Below are 19767 nucleotides of genomic sequence, written 5' to 3' on the forward strand. Positions count from 1 at the left end.
TCTAAGCTCCATTTTTAAAATCATCATCATCACTGTTGTCCATTGCCATTATTATCATACCAAAATACCTCTTCTTGTTTACATGACATCATCCTAGAAGGTGAAGAGAGCTAGTTCAGACAATAGAAACATTAGTCTCGGCCTCAACCAATGACTATGAAAATCTAAAATGTACTGCTAAAGTTGATGTGCTATTTAGAAAGATTTGGAAATAACACTTGGTAGTTGGAAGGTAGCTCTGAAGTTTGATATGATCCTTTAATGCTGAAAATGTGGTTGCAGCAGTACTGTTTGGGATTTTTGAAGTATTCAAAGTTTGCTACCAGCCTTTCCAATCCCTTCTAATTGAATAATATTCACTTGGATTAACTCTACATTTATTTATGTATTTATTTAATTTGTATCCCGCCCTTCCTCCTAGCAGGAGCCCAGAGCAGCAAACAAAGCACTAAAACACTTTAAAACATCATAAAAACAGATCTTAAAATACATTAACAAAACAGCATTAAAAACATTTAAAAAAAACTTTAAAAAAGGGTTAAAAACATTAATAAAAACATATTAAACAATTCTGGCACAGATGTAGACTGGGATAGGTCTCAAAAGGCTTGTTGAAAGAGGAAAGTGTTCAAAAGGTGCCAAAAAGATAGCAGAGATGGCGCCTGCCTAATATTCAAAGGGAGGGAATTCCACAGGGTAGGGGCCGCCACACTAAAGGTCCATTTCCTATATTGTGCAGAACGAACCTCCTGATAAGATGGTATCTGCAGGAGGCCCTCACCTGCAGAGCGCAGTGATCGACTGGGCATATAAGGGGTAAGACGGTCTTTCAGGTATCCTGGTCCTGAGCTGTATAGGGCTTTGTATGTCAAAACTAGAACCTTGAACTTGGCCCGGTAGCAAATGGGCAGCCAGTGCAATTCTTTCAGCAGCGGGGTGACATGTTGGCGATACCCTGCTCCAGTGAGCAGTCTCGCCGCCGCATTTTGCACCAGCTGCAGCTTCCGGACCAACCTCAAGGGCAGCCCCACATAGAGCGCATTACAGTAATCCAGCCTGGAGGTTACCAGTGCATGGACAACAGTGGTCAGGCTATCCCGGTCCAGAAATGGCTGCAGCTGTCTCACCAGCCGAAGGTGGTAAAAGGCACTCCTAGCCACTGAGGTCACCTGGGCCTCTAGCGACAAAGATGGATACAGGAGCACCCCCAGGCTACGGACCTGCTCTTTCAGAGGGAGTACGACCTTGTCCAAAGCAGGTAACTGACCAATTATCTGAACTTGGGAACCACCAACCCACAACGCCTCCGTCTTGCTAGGATTCAGACTCAGTTTATTGGCCCTCCTCCAGCCCACCACCGAGTCCAGGCAGCAGTCCAGGGCTTGCATGGCCTCTCCCGATTCAGATGTTACGGAGAAATAGAGCTGGGTATCATCAGCATACTGCTGACACCTCGCCCCAAAGCTCCTGATGGCGACTCCCAAGGGCTTGATATAGATGTTAACCAGCATGGGGGACAAGATGGTACCCTGCGGCACCCCACAGCACAGTTGCCAGGGGCCCGAAAGACAGTCACCCAATGTTATTCTCTGAGAACGACTCTTGAGATGGGATTGGAACCACTGTAAAACAGTGCCTCCGATACCCATGTCACCAAGTTGGCCCAGAAGGATTCCATGGTCAATGGTATCAAAAGCCACTGAGAGATCAAGTAAGAACAACAGGGTCGCACTCCCCCTGTCCTTCTCCCCATAAAGGTCATCCATCAGGGCAACCAAGGCCGATTCAGTCCCATAACCAGGCCGGAACTCAGACTGGGATGGGTCAAGATAATCTGTTTCATCCAAGCGTACTTGCAATTGCTGTGCCACAACCCTCTCAATCACCTTCCCTAATCCAGCCTGGAGGTTACCAGTGCATGGACAACAGTGGTCAGGCTATCCTGGTCCAGAAATGGCTGCAGCTGTCTTACCATCCGAACCTGGTGAAAGGCACTCCTAGCCACGGAAGTTACCTGGGCCTCTAGCGACAAAGATGGATCCAGGAGCATCCCCAAGACTACAGACCTGCACTTTAGAGGTAGTACAACTCCATCCAAAGCAGGCAACTGACCAATTATCCAAACTCGGGAACCACCAACCCACAGTGTCTCCATCTTGCTAGGAATGAGAACCAGTTAATTGGCTTTCAACCAGCCCACCACCGAGTCCAGGCACCGGTCCAGGGCTTGCACGGCCTATCCTGATTCAGAAGTTACAGAGAAATAGAGCTGGGTATCATCAGTGTACTGTTGACACCTTGCCCCAAAGCTCCTGATGACCGCTCCAAAGGGCTTCATGTAGATGTTAAACAGCATGGGGGAAAGATAATACCCTGCAGCACCCCACAGCACAAATGCCAGGGGGCCAAAATATAATTACCCAATGCTATTCTCTGAAAACAACCCTGGAGAACAGTGCCTCCAGTACCCATCTCACCAAGTCAGTTCAGAAGGATACCATGGTCAATGGTATCAAAAACCACTGAGAGATCAAGGAAGAATAAGAGAGTTGCACTCCCCCATCCTTCTCCTGAAACAGGTCATCCATCAGTGCAACCAAGGCCGATTCAGTCCCATAACCAGGCCTGAACCCAGGTTGGAATGGGTCAGGATAATCTGTTTCAGCCAAGGGTACTTGCAATTGTTGCACCACAATTATTATTTATTATTATTATCTTTATTTATACCCCGCCCTTTTTCCAAACTGGAACTCAAGGCGGCTTCCAGATAAAAACAAGTACACATCATTAAGAACCTATAAAAATATAAAACATATAAACATATAAAATCAGCATTAAAACAGGATTAAACCCTCTCATTCACCTTCCCTAAGAAGTGGGTATTTGCGACCGGTCGGTAGTTGTCACAAACCAATGGGTCCAGGGTGGGCTTTTTCAGGAGTGGTCGAATCACTGCCTCTTTCAAGGTGGCTGGAACCACTCCCTCTAGCAATGATGCATTGACCATACCCTGGATCCACTCGGTCAGACCCCCCTTGGCAAGCTTTAATAAGCCAAGAAGGGCAAGGGTCGAGAGGACATGTTGCTGGCCGCATCATCTCAAACACCTTGTCCACGTCATCAGGCCGCAACAACTGAAACCGTTCCCAAGAAATTGCAGCAGACGTTGCACTGGACACTTCATTGGGGACTACAGTAGATGTGGATGGGGCATCAAGACTGCTACGGAGGCGAACAACTTTACCCTCAAAGTGCCTTGCAAACAATTCACAGTGGGCCTTGAAAGTGTCTAAGACTCCATTTCCTGGAGTTGATGTCAACAGACCCCTGACAATACGGAAAAGCTCCATCGGACGGCTACTTGAGGATGCGATGGAGGCAGAGAAGTGGGCCTTCTTCACCGCCCTCACCACCACACAGTAGGCATGGTTATGATGTTTTACTCATGCCCAATCAGCCTCACAGCACGTCTTTTGCCACTTGCGCTCTAGCCATCGTCCAGCCTGTTTCATTGCCCTTAGCTCACTGGTGTACCAAGGTTCAAGCTGGGCTCCACAGTGCCGGAGAGGGCGCTCAGGGGCAACCATGTCAAGAGCTCGACGTGCCTCACTGTTCCACAGTGTGACAAGGGCTTCAACAGGATCACCTGCTGTATCTACTGGGAACTCCCGCAGGACATTCAGGAATCCAGTGGATTCCATTAGGCTCCGGGGGCAGACCATCTTAATCTGTCCACCACCCCTGCAGGGGAGGATTGGAGCCATAAGTCTAAACTTCACCAGGAAGTGATCTGACCATGACAATGGGGTGACATTCACCCCTGCTATCTCCAGACCACCCCTTCCTCCATCTGGAGCAAAAACCAAGTCGAGGGTGTGCCCTGTCCTATGTGTTGGGCCAGTAACAAGTTGAGATAGCCCCATGGTCGTCATGGAGGCCATGAAGCCCCAAGCCAGAACACTAGAGGTAGCCTCAGCATGGACATTGAAGTCACCCTGCACTATCGTTCTGGGCTCCTCCAACGCCACAGCCGAGATGACCTCCACCAGCTGCCAGGCATCAGGGTGGATGGTACACGAGCTGCAACCCTAGTTTACTGTCTCCTCGGCCCAACACCAGGTGCAGGCTCTCACAGCCAGCTCCAAGACACAGTGGTTTCCTGGTGACAGAGATGGAAGTTCTGTAGACCACAGCAACTCCTCCCCCCATCCCTGCAGCCTGTGCTGGTGCTGCAGTGAGTATCCAGGTGGGCAAAGCTGGGTCAGATCAACCCCTCCAAGCTCACCCACGGAGGTCTTGGTAATGCACACCAAATCGGCACCTTCATCCACAATCAAGTCATGGATGAGAGTGGTCTTATGATGTACCGATCTGGCGTTAAACAACAACACACACAGGCAAGTGGGCACAACAGATGAGCAACGAGGAACCAATCCATGAGAGGAGTGGCAGCAAGGAACAAGGCGCAGATAGCCTTGCCTTCGCCTTCTCGGGTAATTCCCCACCTCCCCATGGCTATATTTCCCTCTGCTCGTAATTACTGAAATTGGGGTGGCATCACCCATGTTCCTCCATACTAAGACTCCTCCTAAACACCTAATATGGGCCCAACGCGAGCCCACCAACAAAGCCTGCTGGAGCGAATTATCCCAATAGGCCTCTGCAAGGACTGGGAACAGTCACACCTATTCAAACAGGGCCCATCTACTCCCCCTCCTGTCTCACACCCAGGGAGGGCCAGCCTTCTGCCAGTTACAGACTCTCACTCTGAAGGCATCTGGTGACTTTCTCCTCTCATTCAGTTCACTGCACAGGCTCCCACCCTGTGCAGGAACTACACATGCGCCACACGCCCTCCCCACCTCCAATCTCCTCTAGACTGGTTTAACAGAAAACAAATTTTAAAAAACAAGAAAAAGTAATAGAAAAAATAATAGAAGAGGGTGGCGCCCTCGCCCTCGGGACTCCCTAAGGGGCTCCCTAAGGGCAGCTGGGCTGTTACGCCTCCTGACCCAGCCAGCAGCTGTTGCAAGGGGCTGCGAGATTAACTGCAGCCTCTCTCTGGAGCAGGGGCCAGGCAGAGGGTCCCATTCCTTGCAGGACTTACCAGGGACTTCAGCTGTCTGGACAGACAGCAGCCCAAAGGAGCTAGTAGCAGGCACCCAGATGCCAGATACTCACTCCCAGGAAAGGTCTTCCTCAGTCCCCTCGTGCTGCAGCTGTACATTTTTCTAATTAGGTATCCTTTTCTGGTGAAGACATATAGGAAATGCAATTAATGGAAGCATTCTCTGTTTAGATTTTGGTTTGGCAACTGAAAGCTCCCATTAATATGTAAAACTGTAAACTTCTTTCACAGTTGCAGCCCTAAACACTTCACTGATAATCTTTCTATGAGCAGATTTGGTTCATAAATTCCTTTAATAGCCAGTAATCTGCTCTAACTGCTAAAGAATGATGTGCTTGATCTAATCTTAGTATGATCCCAGCCCTATAGTTTCATCCCAACGGTATTCTTCAGAGAGCTTTTCATTGTTCATATAGATGTGATTAAAAGCAATGTTATGTGTAACCTTAGAAATATTAAAAGCAATGTTATGTAACTTAAAGAAATAATAATGTGTGTGTTGGATTTTTTTTTTTTTAGGCTTTAGCAATGGGAATGATGACAGAATATTATCATTACATCTTTACTACTTTGGTAAGTAGTTTATAAGAATATGCTGGTGGTCTCAGACAAAAACCTTTAGTTTCTTAATTATATTACTTGATAAAGTGAAAGTGATCTCTCAGGAACAGAAGAGAAAGGAGTACTGAGTGTTTTCTCCGTTTGATTTTTGATACGTTGCAGAGGAAGCTCCTGAGGATGGTTTAATTAATGTTTGGACGTATTATTCTGGGAAACTGACAGCTCTTGCAATGGGGGTGAGGGCAGAACTCATTTTAAAGCATGCCATTCAGAATGAATAGTTCTCTTTCCCACCCCCACCCCAGTTTTTGGAGGACCCATTTTTGATCCTATTTTTTTTAAGAAAAAAACCTATGTAAACTTCTGGGAACATTTGAATCCCAAAGCAGGGGGTTTAAAAGTTGTTGTACTTTGGCTATTGTAATTCGATGAAAAAAGTTCTGTCAGAATAAAAACCTTAGGCATTCGTGGATACCTGGTAGCCACCTGGAAGACCAGACAGGGGCAAGGAGGACAATCTCCATCTTTTTGGATCCCTAAGCTAAAATGAACACAAGACAAGCTTTTGTCATACTCAGTTCAAACGTTTTAACGTTTTAAGCCTCAAATGTTGCCTGGGTCCAGAGAATCTGATGGAGCATTTCCTTCTGTGTGGGGAAGGGCCGTAGCTGAGTGGTAGAGTGAGGTCCCAGGTTCAGTCTTTGGCATCTCCAAGAAGGGCTGGCAGTGACTTCACCTGAAACCCTGGAGATCCACTGCCAGTCAGTGTAGACAACAGTGAGCTAGATGGACAAGTGGTCTTACTTGGCATAAAGTAGCTTCCTATATTCCTGTGCTCCTTTCTGCTCTTTAAGATGACCTGAAAATGCCACACTGAGATTGCTATTGCTGTCTGAAGCACTACAGAAGCTACTTAGACTAAGGTGTTTTTGGTGGTGTGAAATTCCCACTGAGGGAGGTTTGTCTGGCTGATTCCATCCAGAATCTTAGTACATCTATCAAATCTGCCATCATTCAGGAAGGCATTTCTCTGTGGCGACTGCTAGCAACCAATTGTGTGACCGAGCACCAGGCATAACATAACCATGGAATTTTAGCTTCATAAGGATGTAGTATCTGTATTGATCTGACGGAGTGAAAGAAAAACATTTTTTTCTCCAGTTCTTTGTAGTAGAGTGCTTTCCTAGCAGTGCTGGCTTCCTGTTCCCATGTGCCCAAGTGCTGCTTGTCCTCTGTGCAGTGAGCAAGATGACTAGAAAGGGACACACATCTGCATTCCTGTAGCAGCCTTATATATCTCAAGTAGCATTTGTTGGTTTTGATCAGAGAGAGAGAGAAGTCTGGCAGATTGGACTGGATTGCAAAATGAGCCACTATAAAATGCTGCTATTGAAAATGTCAGCCATGTGCTGCATACTTTAGGTTGGCACTGATAACTTCTGGATATTCCTGCTTGAGATCCTGTTAGCCAGTGATAAGCCCAAAAGAATGGCATGAAGGCATACGATGGCAGTTCTGCGGCTGAAACTAAGCAGACCAAGGTGCACTAAATTGTCTGGATGGCAGTGGGTGCTAGTCCATTAGGTTGAATAGGGGGCTGCCCTACTAACAACATTCTGCCCTCTTGCCCACCTTCTTACAACCATTCCAAGGGTGGCACTGCTTGTCATCTTCTTCCTCCTTGTTAGTCTCAGCATTGCCCCTTGTAAAACTCAACAGGGAGGCGGATGGGCTCTGCCTCTCATTGGTTCTTGCTCCCCTTACTGCTGGTCTCCCTGCCTTCCGCCCCATCAGTGCACCACTGCTGGATGGGAGAACCATAAGTAAACCTCTCTAAGTTCCTTGGAAGAAAGAGCAAGAAAACAGTGCAATAAATAAATAAATGGGAGAAATAATAAAATAAATATGGCATAAAAGTTCTACGCTTAGGCTTCTGGCCTAATTAAACATCCCCATTTGCTTATTAGATCTCAGGAGGTGGGAAGCTTGTGGGAGGTCGTTGGGTTTTTTGGAAGAATTGAAGGGAAACTTCAGCGGGTGACAACTGAGGATAATTTGGGATATGCCAGCAGATGATAGATTTTTATGCTTGGTGGAGCCATGTAACTTGTTTCACTTTTTTGGCTCCCCTGCTTTATTAATTACTTCTTACCTGACACAGTGAAAGTCGTGTCCAATAAATTTTCCAGTCATGCTGTTTAGCTGTGCTGTTTGGAAGTGTACTTTCTCATGATTGATTTTGAGTCTAATGTAATAGCTCATTAATTTTCTGAACTGTTGTGCATATTTATTATAGTTTTGAGTAAACAGGAATGTGTTTAAATTACATAATTACTTATGCAATTGTCCAAGGTAGTTTGGAATCATGCTTGTTAAAAGGGGGGGGGGGAGGATGTTGGAGTGTTATTCCAGGCAAGTTTGTACCAAGCTAAACTGTTTGCCTAGGTTGTAAGTAAATTTGCCATCTCCTGTTGTGTCTTCTGCAATGTACTTGGTTGTACCGTTTCTTAAACTAGTATTAAGAAGTGCTAGCCATTTTTTGCACTTTCACTCCTACTCTCTGCTTCTAAAACACTGTAGTTGGGATGCACTGAGTTAATATTCACTAACAGGCAAAAAACCTTGCGGTTTAAGAACGTACCTATAGTCCCCAGATATTTCTATAAAACTTTAAAAAGCAGGGAAATTGGGCAGCTATAGTGAATGCACCAGGGGAGCAGGAGACCTGCCCTCCTCTCTGAGATATTGGACTGCCCTACAAATTTGTCAAAATGCAAACACAGTTTGGGTTGGTCTTTCACAGTTCAATGCACTTGTTGTGTAGCCTGGAAGAATTTGGTAGCATGTGCCTCTGAGCATATGGTGAGTGGTGGCAACACCTGCCATTTCCAAAGATGGAGAATTATATTTGTGTATGATTGTTGGTGTTCTTCTTACTTTGCTTCTTTCCTGTGTTACTAATGTTTCTACAGATAATCTAAACTAGAAAATGTTATTTCCCTCATTTTTCATCCTAGAAATCTGTGTCAAATTTATTTTCATTAATTTCAAAGTCTTTTTATTGGTCATTGTCATGTGATGGTGAAGACAGCCTTTTGTGTTTCAAATTGGAGGTTATGTTCTATTTCTATTTTGGGTGCATTAACAGTTGAATCTGAAACTGCAGTTTGATGTAAAATCAGATGGATTCCAATATGTTGCTCCTTCGGCAATGACTCTAGCTGTTGGAAAAAAGAGGATGCATGTTTTCATCCTGCTCTATTTAAACCACTTTATTTAAGGAAAGGTGTTCACAATCAATTAAAAACATAGAGCACACCTAGAATTTTGCTAGAATATATTTCCCCTCCCACTGTTTTATCTTGTGCAAATTGAGACACTTCTGAGGTCCACTGGAGACTATTCTGCAAAAGCAAGTACCATTATTCCACAATTATATTTGGAGTTTTTTTAGTGTAAATTTTGCAAAGTGTTGCTGTACTTCACATATTCATAGAAATAAAAGCAAAAGAAAATGATTTTCTGTAGGAAACTTCACTAAAATTGCAAAGTAAATCAGACATATTCAAAGTGACCATCTGAACTATATCAACTGTCTTAATAATGTTGCTTCCTCCCTGCTAAAACAAGATCAGCACAGCACATCTTCTTTCTATTATTTGGACTGATTGCAGGTGTTGCCACCACTCACCATATGCTCAGAGGCACATGTTACCAAATTCTTCCAAGCTACACAGCAAGTGCATTGGACTGTGAAAGACCAACCCAAATTGTGTTTGCACCTGTAACAAACTACAGTTCCCAGGATACTTTGGAGGAAGCCATTTCTGTTTAAAGTAGTATGCTATTTAAATATGCTATTGCTTTAAATATATATTGTAGATGTGGCCCCAGTAGATGTGCTGAGTGGAGTGCAATTGCCAGTGCACCAGTCACCTGGGGAGTGGAATATGCACGATAAGATCTCTGCTCACTGCCTGCTTCTCAGTCAGTATGTTTATGTTTTGAGTGGGTTAGGGTACATGTGCTAGATGATGGCAATGTTTGAGCGTGTGTGTGACTCCCCTACATCCCACCATAGAATGAAACCCTAAGAGGCAAAAAGGTTGCCTCACCACCACCACAGGGCAAATATTGTATTTTAATCGATTATGCATTGATGTTTCTAGCAAGTTCTCAAGTGCTGTTTTATGTAATCTTTTTTAATCGTTCTCAGTAATGAGATTTACTGGGTTTTCAGCATTAAAGACATGATTATGACTCACCATATTTTGAATGATATGGCATGTACATTGGGCAGTAATGTGGTGAGTTGCAATCTAGCCAGATGCTGAATCTCTCACATTTTCAAAAAGTCTTGTATGAAAACATTTTAAAAAGTATTTGGCTGCTTTCACACTGCACTTTATTCTCTGTTATTCTAACAATGTCTTACCTGGTAATTTGTGCATTTTATTTGATCTTTCACATGACATAAGATCAAAGAGCTAGTTCCAGAAATCTTGTGGAATATCGTGGAAGTTTAGTGCTCATTTCTGTGGTAAATGATTCCAGAAACAATCTGTTTTCAAGGTTGGGAACCCAGAAAATAGTGGGAGTGTTTTGATAGCTGCAGCCTTTCATGTGACAGGCATCCCGGCATGCAATGCATTCCCATCCTTTAGGCACGCACCAGTTTTTTTGCCTGCATTGTACCAGCATTCCAACGTAAGCTGAGGGAGAAGTTTCCCTTTCCTTTTTCTGCCTCTGCCTCCTCAGGTGGATTAATATGTTTTGGACTGTTTTTAAAATAACAATCGAAGCCTGAAGATAGAGCTGAATGAGGTTTTATAAAACGATAAACTCCATTTTTATCAGAAGCTCAACCTCAATCTGTAGCTGAGGAATTACCAGTATATCAGCATACATCAGCAGAAATGGTACAGTGAATTTTGGGAGAACTAATGTGCACATGTGTATAATGGGTGAGGGAAAAACAAATTGTTGTTTGTTGCAGCAGTGTCAAAGACATTTGCATAAAATGCCGGTGTATTGGTAGAAAAAGCCACGGTTCCTTAATGCATCAGGTATTACAGTGTGAAAGGAATTTTAGAAATCAAGACAGAAGTGCCACCATTTTAATTCACAAAATTGATGCAATAAGCCCCATGTGTGAAAGCAGCTTTTGAAAGCTAGCCCTTAGTAAATCCTATTAAATGTTTTACAATTAAAAATTCTAATAAATATTTCTTAGACCTTGCAATTTGTATTCTAGAGAAGCAGCTGATCTAATTTATCATGGAACACACACAGAAACTGCATTAGATAACTAGGGGAAAATTGTATCAAACTTGTGTAGCAAAGTTGTGCTGCTCCAGATGTTGCTGAACTAGAACTCCCATCATCCCCAAAGATTAGCCATGCGGGCTGGGGCTGATGGGAGTCCAACAACATCTGGAGGGCAGCAAATTTAGCTTGGTTTAAAGCTTAGAATTTAGAAACTCCTGATCAAGGGGTTAAAGGAAGTTTCCCCCTCTATTAAATTATAATTCTAACTTTTTAGAAACACTAGATCTGCTCCACCCTTCATAGGCAAAGTTTTACATTGGATGGGGCCAACCACCTATGAATCACTTGATGTTGCAATGACACCAGGTGACCTCTTTTTTGCCTGCTTGGTTGTGACAGTGCTTTGCAAGCCTTGCTGATCAACTGATTGTCAACACTTTCAAAGTCCGGTACACAGAGCTTTGCACAGAGTTGAGCTGATCGGCAGTGCCTACAACCCCTCTGTTCCAGTCATGTTTTTACCTGCCCTACACCTGATGTCATATGTCAGATGAGCAAAACTTGGCCTAAACAGCGTTGCAGGCCAAAAGGGAAGGCCAGTGGGCCTAATTAGACACATGGGCCATAGTTTCCCCACCACCAATAGATTATAATAAAAAGTACAAACAAACTGCTATTTGTTGTTTTAAGACTCATCCACTCTATCAAAAATTAAATGTACAACCTGAAAGGGCCAAATCTGCAGCAATAAGATAATTTAGACTTCCAAAATTGTTTTTGGTAAAACAAATTATAGACAATTCTCAGATTAAGATGGTGGGGGAAATGATCAACCAATTTAAAATAGATGCTGCAGCACACTTTGCAAACCACAATCACTGAATGGTTGGTTGGTTACATTCAGGTTGATAGGTTGTGATTTGTGGATCCAAGTGGATCCAGGGTGTGGTCAACACATCGTTGCAGGAGGGAGTGGTTCCAGCTGCCCTGACAGAGGTGGTGATTCAACCGTTCCTGAAGAAGCCCACCCTGGACCCATTGGTTTGTGACAACTACCGACCGGTCGCAAATACCCACTTCTTAGGGAAGGTGAATGAGAGGGTTTAATCCTGTTTTAATGCTGATTTTATATGTTTATATGTTTTATATTTTTATAGGTTCTTAATGATGTGTACTTGTTTTTATCTGGAAGCCGCCTTGAGTTCCAGTTTGGAAAAAGGGCGGGGTATAAATAAAGATAATAATAATAAATAATAATTGTGGTGCAACAATTGCAAGTACCCTTGGCTGAAACAGATTATCCTGACCCATTCCAACCTGGGTTCAGGCCTGGTTATGGGACTGAATCGGCCTTGGTTGCACTGATGGATGACCTGTTTCAGGAGAAGGATGGGGGAGTGCAACTCTCTTATTCTTCCTTGATCTCTCAGTGGTTTTTGATACCATTGACCATGGTATCCTTCTGAACTGACTTGGTGAGATGGGTACTGGAGGCACTGTTCTCCAGGGTTGTTTTCAGAGAATAGCATTGGGTAATTATATTTTGGCCCCCTGGCATTTGTGCTGTGGGGTGCTGCAGGGTATTATCTTTCCCCCATGCTGTTTAACATCTACATGAAGCCCTTTGGAGCGGTCATCAGGAGCTTTGGGGCAAGGTGTCAACAGTACACTGATGATACCCAGCTCTATTTCTCTGTAACATCTGAATCAGGATAGGCCGTGCAAGCCCTGGACCGGTGCCTGGACTCGGTGGTGGGCTGGTTGAAAGCCAATTAACTGGTTCTCATTCCTAGCAAGATGGAGACACTGTGGGTTGGTGGTTCCCGAGTTTGGATAATTGGTCAGTTGCCTGCTTTGGATGGAGTTGTACTACCTCTAAAGTGCAGGTCTGTAGTCTTGGGGATGCTCCTGGATCCATCTTTGTCGCTAGAGGCCCAGGTAACTTCCGTGGCTAGGAGTGCCTTTCACCAGGTTCGGATGGTAAGACAGCTGCAGCCATTTCTGGACAGAGATAGCCTGACCACTGTTGTCCATGCACTGGTAACCTTATGCTGGATTACTGTAATGCACTCTATGTGGGGCTACCCTTGCAGTTGGTCCAGAAGCTGCAGCTGGTGCAAATTGTGGCAGCAAGCCTGCTTACTGGAGCAGGTTATCATAAACATGTCACTCCTTTACTGAAAGAATTGCACTGGCTACTTACTAGTTACCGGGTAAGTTCATTGTTCTAGTTTTGGTTTATAAAGCCCTATACAGGTTGGAACCAGGATACCTGAAAGAACGTATTATCCCTTATATACCCAGTCAATCACTGTGCTCTGCAGGTGAGGGCCTCCTGCAGATACCATCTTATCAGGAGATCCATTCTACACAACATAGGAAACAGACCTTTAGAATAGTGGCACCAATCCTTTGGAATTCCCTCCCCTTAAATATTAGACAGGCTCCACCTCTGTTATCTTTTTGGCTCCTACTGAAGACCTTCCTTTTTGAACAAGCCTTTTAAGTAGATACTTTATCACAGTCTGGATCTGTATTGGAATTGCTTTTTAATATATTTTTAAACCGTCTTTTAAAAAGTTTTTAAAGCTATTAAAAATGTTGATAAAGATTTTTTGTTTTAATATATTTTTAATGGTTGTTGTGTTTTAATATATTTTAAAGTCTGTTTTTATAATGTTTTAAATTGTTTTTAATGCTTTTGTTTACCGCCCTAGGCTCCTACTGGGAGAAAAGGCGGGATATAAATCAAATAAATAAATAATAATAAAATAATACTTTCATTTGAGAGGGAAAACACTTATTTGAATAGAAGAATGAGAATTCAGAATGAGTGATAGCAACTACAAATGTTCATCTTTTTTCTCTTATCTCAGGACCTCTTTGCTCTTGATGTAGAGCCCTATCGGTATAGTGGGGTTAACATGACTGGATTCAGGATTTTGAATACAGAAAATAGTCAGGTGGCATCCATCATTGAAAAGTGGTCCATGGAACGATTACAAGCACCTCCGAAGCCTGATTCAGGCTTGCTGGATGGATTTATGACGGTATGTACACAATTTATACTTTAGTTCATGTGAGCCTACAAATGTTTTAGAATTTTAACCTTCTCTTTAGCCATATACTCGGTATTACACTTTCCTTCTTAATGCTGTCTTTGATGCCTCATTTGGGAGCATCTCTCTGTGTACAATATCTGAAAAGTGAAGCTTAACAGATCGTATTAAGTATGCAACAGAGTATATGTCCTAAATCATGCAACCTGTTGTGGAAGCATTGATTTTAAGATTAGAATTTGTTTTTAATTTTTTTAAAGGGGGATCCATTTTAAAGTGGTGTGTTGTGATCTGCTAGGGAAATTCAGTTTTTTTTAAAGTTTGTTTATGTTGTAATTTATTTGGGTTTGAGTTAACTTCTGTTGATGTGAACTTGTTTTACTTTCATACTGTTCCAATTTTGGTTTTTGATGGACAGATGACTAGATGGATGTGAGCGCAACAGATAAACCTTGTTTTACCATTTGGATCGCTTGCTGTGTTCTTGTACAGATGATTCATCCTCTCTTCCTTCCTTATGGAGTAAATGACATATTTTCCATTATCCACATAAATGGCACCTTTTTAAACATTATGTGCATATGAATAACATAGGATGTCTGGCAAATATAGAGAAGCTGGTCAGTCTCTTAGCTGTTAACCAGACATTGGATCTTATTTTAGGTATAATGCTAGTCAGCACTGAAGGATAGACATGTCATACTGGGCTGATATTACACATATATGTGGGGCTGCCCTTGAAATTACCTGGAAGCTGCAGCTAGCACAAAATGCAACATCCCAACTGCTTGGTGGGACAGAAAATGACCATTGTATCATACTGCTGTTGAAAAAATTATACTACTGCTGAAAAATAATAATTCCAGTTTATTTTCAATGTTACTGAATATTGATTAACCTTCATCCATTAAATATCCACTAAGCCCACTAAATATTGATATAATTTGATTAGTTATTGGAAAAATCCTATTTTACAAAATGGTGAACTGAGGGCATTTTTACATGTCATTTTAAACCACAGTTTAAACTAAGCTATGGTTTACAGCGAATGAGTAATTTTCTAGTACACACTGCTCAAAAGTCCCTGCTATGCACCTCCTCCACTCCTTTCTTCAGCATGCTGAGGAGGAAACAAAACAGAGGATGGCTTACTGAGAAAAAACAAACCAGTGTTTGTGGTTTGTGCCTCTCCTAACAAACCATGATAGTAAAGCAGGCAAGGAGAACTTTTGGCCCTACAGATGTTGCTGAAATTAAACTCCCATCAGCCCTAGCAAGCATGGCCAATAGCTGGAGGTGATAGGAGTTGTAGTTCAGCAACAACTGGAAGACCCAAGGTTCTCCATACTTGTAGTAAAGCAAGAATAGACCTCTTACCATTGTGCTTATGACAGCTAGTTTACACAGAATGGCAAGTCAGCCTTTGATTTGTTTCCTTACTGGCATACTGAAGAAAAGTGTGGGAGAGGAGCAAAATATGGTCTTCTGAGTGGTGTGCGCTGACATGCTCCTCATTCATATTAAACCATAGTTGAAAATAAATGATGATTTAATGTGATGTCTGAACCAGGCTAAAATGCCCCACCTGATGAGTCTGTCTTGTCTTTGTGCAATAGGCTTTCAGTAAACAATAGAAATATATTCTCTTCATAATATATTGGGGGAGGTGGAAATGTTATGATGGTAGATGTTAGTAACAAAGACCAGCTTAGGTGTGAATTCAATACGTAAGACAGGAAGAACATAGTCTCCAAAGAAGTAAAACACAACAAAACATTCATGTAATGAACAGCTGCAGCCCTGGGGGACTGGGACTGGGGACTGAGGAACAGCTGCAGCCCTGGGAGTGAGTATCTGAGCATCTGGGTGGTTGCTTGCTCACTCCTCTGGGTTGCTGTCTCTTGAGACAGCTGCCTGGCCCTGACTCCAGGGGACGGCTACACACCAATCTGGCAGCCTCTTGCATCAGCTCCTGGCTGGGTCAGGGGGTATAAAAGCCCAGCTGCCCTTGAGTGGTGGGTCTGCCATGGTGGGGTCGCCACAAAAGGGAGTTGCCCCTTGGAGAGCTCTTTAGGCAGTCCCGAGGGTGAGGGTGCTACCCCTTTCTATTTTTTTTTTACCAAGCTAGAGGAGATTGGTAATGAAGAGGGTGTATGGCGCATGTGTAGTTCCTGCACAGGGTGAGAGCTTGTGCAGTGAACTGAGTGATAGGAGAAAGTTGCCAGATGCCTCCAGAGTGAGAGTCTGTAACTGGCAGAAGGCTGGCCTCCCTGGGTATGAGACGGGGTGGGGAGTAGATGTGCCCTGTGTAAAAGATATTGAGTGAGTCTGATTGTTACCACTTCTCGCAGAGGCCTAGTGGGATAAGAGGTTCAGTTAGGTTTTGGTGGGCTCCTGTTGGGTCCATATCAGGTGTTTAGGAGGAGACTTAATAAGGAAGAATATGGGTGATACCACCCCAATTTCAGTGATCATGGGTGGAGGGAGGAATGGGGATGGGGAGGTGGTAAACTACCATAGAAGATGAGGGCAAGGCTATCTGTGCCTTGTTCCTCGCTCCCACTCCTCTCATGGATAATAATAAATAATAATAATTTAATTATAAGCCGCCTATCTGGCCGATGGCCACTCTAGGCAACGTACAATTTAGTTCCAATAAATGCATCATAATAAAATACACATAAAATACATATAACAGTAAAACTATGAATAAAGAACAATAGCAGTTCAGAGTAATAGGCGATTAGTCCTAAAAAATTAACCCTCCCCGGAAGTCCCAAAGGCCTGTCTGAAGAGCCAGGTCTTCAAGGCTTTGCGGAATACATTCAGGGAAGGGGCATGTCGAAGGTCATACGGGAGGGAGTTCCAGAGAGTGGGGGCCACCACTGAAAATGCCCTCTCCCTAGTCCCCACCAACCTAGCTGTTTTAGTTGGTTGGGTTCCTTGTTGCTCATCTGCTCTGCCCAGTGGCCTGCGTGTGCTGTTGTTTAACCCCAGCCGCCCTGGGCTCCTGCTGGGAGGAAGGGCGGGGTATAAATAAAATAATAAATAAATAAACCCCAGATTGGTGCACAATAAGACCACACTCATCCATGATTTGATCCTGGGTGGGTGAGCTGGGAGGAGTTGATCTGACCCAGCTTTGTCCACCTGGAAACTCAGTGCAACACCAGCACAGACTGTAGGGACGGGGCCGAGGAAGGATTTGATGTGGTCTACAGAAATTCCATTTCTGTCGCCAGGAAACCACCTTGTCTGGGAGCTGGCTGTGAGGGCCTACACTTCATGCTGAGCCAAGGAGACAGTAAACTAGGGTTGCTGCTGGTGTACCGTCCACCCTGATGCCCAGAAGCTTCTCTGACAGAGCTGGCAGAGGCCATCTCAGTTTTGGTATTGGAGGAGCCCAGAATAATAGTCCTAGGTGATTTAATGTCCATAGTGAGGCTGCCTCTGGTGTTCCGGCTCTGGACTTCATGGCCTCCATGACAGCCATGGGGCTGTCTCCAGTTGTCACTGGCTGGACACATAGGGCAGGGCATACCCTTGACTCGGTTTTTGCTCTAGATAGAGGAAGGGGTGGTCTGGAGATGGGGGGGAGTAGATGTCACCCCATTGTCATGGCCAGATCACTTCCTGGTGAAGTTTAGACTTATGGCTCCTGACCTCCCCTGCAGGGATGGTGGACAGATTAAGATGGTCCTCCCCTCAGACTAATGGAATCCACAGGATTCCTGAATGTCCTGGAGGAGTTCTCAGTAGACAGAGCAGATGACCCTGTTGAAGCCCTTGTAACGTTGTGGAACAGTGAGGCGTATCGGGCTCTCAATACGGTTGCCCCTCTCTGGCATTGTGGAGCCCAGTTTGCACCTTGGTACATCAGTGAGCTAAGGGCAATGAAACAGGCTGGACGATGGCTAGAACACAAGTGGCGAAAGAGGTGCTATGAGGCTGATTAGGCACACATAAAACATCATAACCGTGCCTACTGTGCGGCAGTGGGCATGGTGAAGAAGGCCCACTTCTCTACCACCATCGCATCCTCAAGTAGCCATCCAGTGGAGCTTTTCCATATTGTCAAGGGTTTGTTGACATCAGCTCCAGGGAATTTAATTTTAGACCCTTTCAGTGCCCACTGTGAATTGTTTGCAAGGCACTTTGAGGGTAAAGTTGCTCGCCCCGTAGCAGTCTTGATGCCCCATTCACACCTACTGTGGTCCCCAGTGAGGTGTCCAGTGCAACATCTGCTGCAATGTCTTGGGAACGGTTTCAGTTGATGCGGCCTGATGACGTGGACAAGGTGCTTGCGATGATGCGGCCAGCAACGTGTCCTCTCAACCCTTGCCTTCTTGGCTTATTAAAGCTTTCCAAGTGTGTTTGACCGAGTGGATCCAGGGTGTTGTGAACGCATTGTTGCAAGAGGGAGTGGTTCCAGCTGCCTGGAAAGAGGTGGTGATCTGACTGCTCCGGAAAAAGCCCACCTTGGACCCATTGGTTTGTGACAACTACTGACTGGTCACAAATACTCCCTTCTTAGGGAAGGTGATTGAGAGGGTTGTGGCACAGCAATTGCCTGTGATCTTGGATGAAACAGATTATCTTGATGCATTCCAACCTGAGTTTAGGCCTGATTATGGGACTTGGACTTGGTCGCTCTGATGGATGACCTTTATTGGGAGAAGGACAGGGGGAGTGCAGCCCTGTTATTCTTCCTTGATCTCTCAGTGGCTTTTTATACCATTGACCATGGTATCCTTCTGGGCCGACGTGGTGAATTGGGTATTGGAGGCACTCTTTTACAGTGGTTCTGATCCTATCTCCAAGGTCACTCTCAAAGAATAACATTGGGTGACTGTCTTTCAGCCCCTTGGCAGTTGTGCTGTGGGGTGCCACACAACTTTCCCCCCATGCTGTTTATCATCTATATGAAGCCCTCGGAAGTCGCCATCAGGAGATTTGGGGTAAGGTGCCAGCAGTATGCTGATGATACCCAGCTCTATTTCTCTGTAACATCTGAATCAGGAGAGGCCATGCAAGCCCTGGACCGGTGCCTGGACTTGTTGGTGGGCTGGATGAGGGCCAGCAAACTGATTCTCAATTCTAGCAAGACAGAGATTCTGTGGGTTGGTGGTTCCGAAGTTCGGATAATTTTTCAGTTGCCTGCTTTGGATGGGGTTGTATTCCCTCTGAAAGAGCAGGTCCGTAGTATGGGGGTGCTCCTTGATTCAACTTTGTCGTTAGAAGCCCAGTGACCTCACTGGGTTAGGAGTACCTTTTACCAGCTTCAGCTGGTAGGACAGCTGCAGCCATTTCTGGACAGGGATAGCCTGTCCACTGTCTTCCATGCACTGGTAACCTCATGCTGGATTATTGTAATGCACTGTATGTGGGCTACCCTTGAAGTTTGTCTGGAAGCTGCAGCTGGTGCAAAATGCAGTGGCAAGACTGCTCCCTGGGGCAGGGCATCACCAACATGTCACCCTGCTTCTGCAAGAATTGCACTGGCTACCTATTAGCTACCGGGCTAAGTTCAAGGTTCTAGTTTTGGTGTACAATGTCCTATACAGCTTGGGATCAGGACATCTAAAATACTTTTTTACTCCTTATATACTTAGTCAATCACTGCGCTCTGCAGGTGAGGGCTTCCTGCATATACCATCTTATCAGGAGGTCCATTCTGCACAACATAGGAAACGGACCTTTAGTGTAGTGGCACCTACACTTTGGAATTCCCTCCCCTTAAATATTAGACAG

General features: G+C 44.5%; 1 protein-coding gene across 11 annotated transcripts in view; it reads left to right on the forward strand.

Moving 5' to 3' along the window:
- Nucleotides 1-19767, forward strand: part of GRIK2 (glutamate ionotropic receptor kainate type subunit 2) — a 614747-nt gene that overhangs the window by 116952 nt on the left and 478028 nt on the right. For all 11 annotated transcript variants that reach the window (XR_009762209.1, XM_061623432.1, XM_061623434.1 and 8 more), the window contains 2 exons: nt 5648-5701; nt 13834-14007. Coding sequence is in view for 10 of the 11 variants with exons in the window: in XM_061623432.1 (XP_061479416.1) it covers nt 5648-5701; nt 13834-14007 (228 nt within the window). In the remaining variant the exon portion in view is untranslated. The remainder of the gene's footprint in view (nt 1-5647; nt 5702-13833; nt 14008-19767) is intronic.

This window comes from Rhineura floridana, chromosome 4 (genome assembly GCF_030035675.1).
Source record: "Rhineura floridana isolate rRhiFlo1 chromosome 4, rRhiFlo1.hap2, whole genome shotgun sequence".
Lineage (NCBI taxonomy): Eukaryota > Metazoa > Chordata > Lepidosauria > Squamata > Rhineuridae > Rhineura > Rhineura floridana.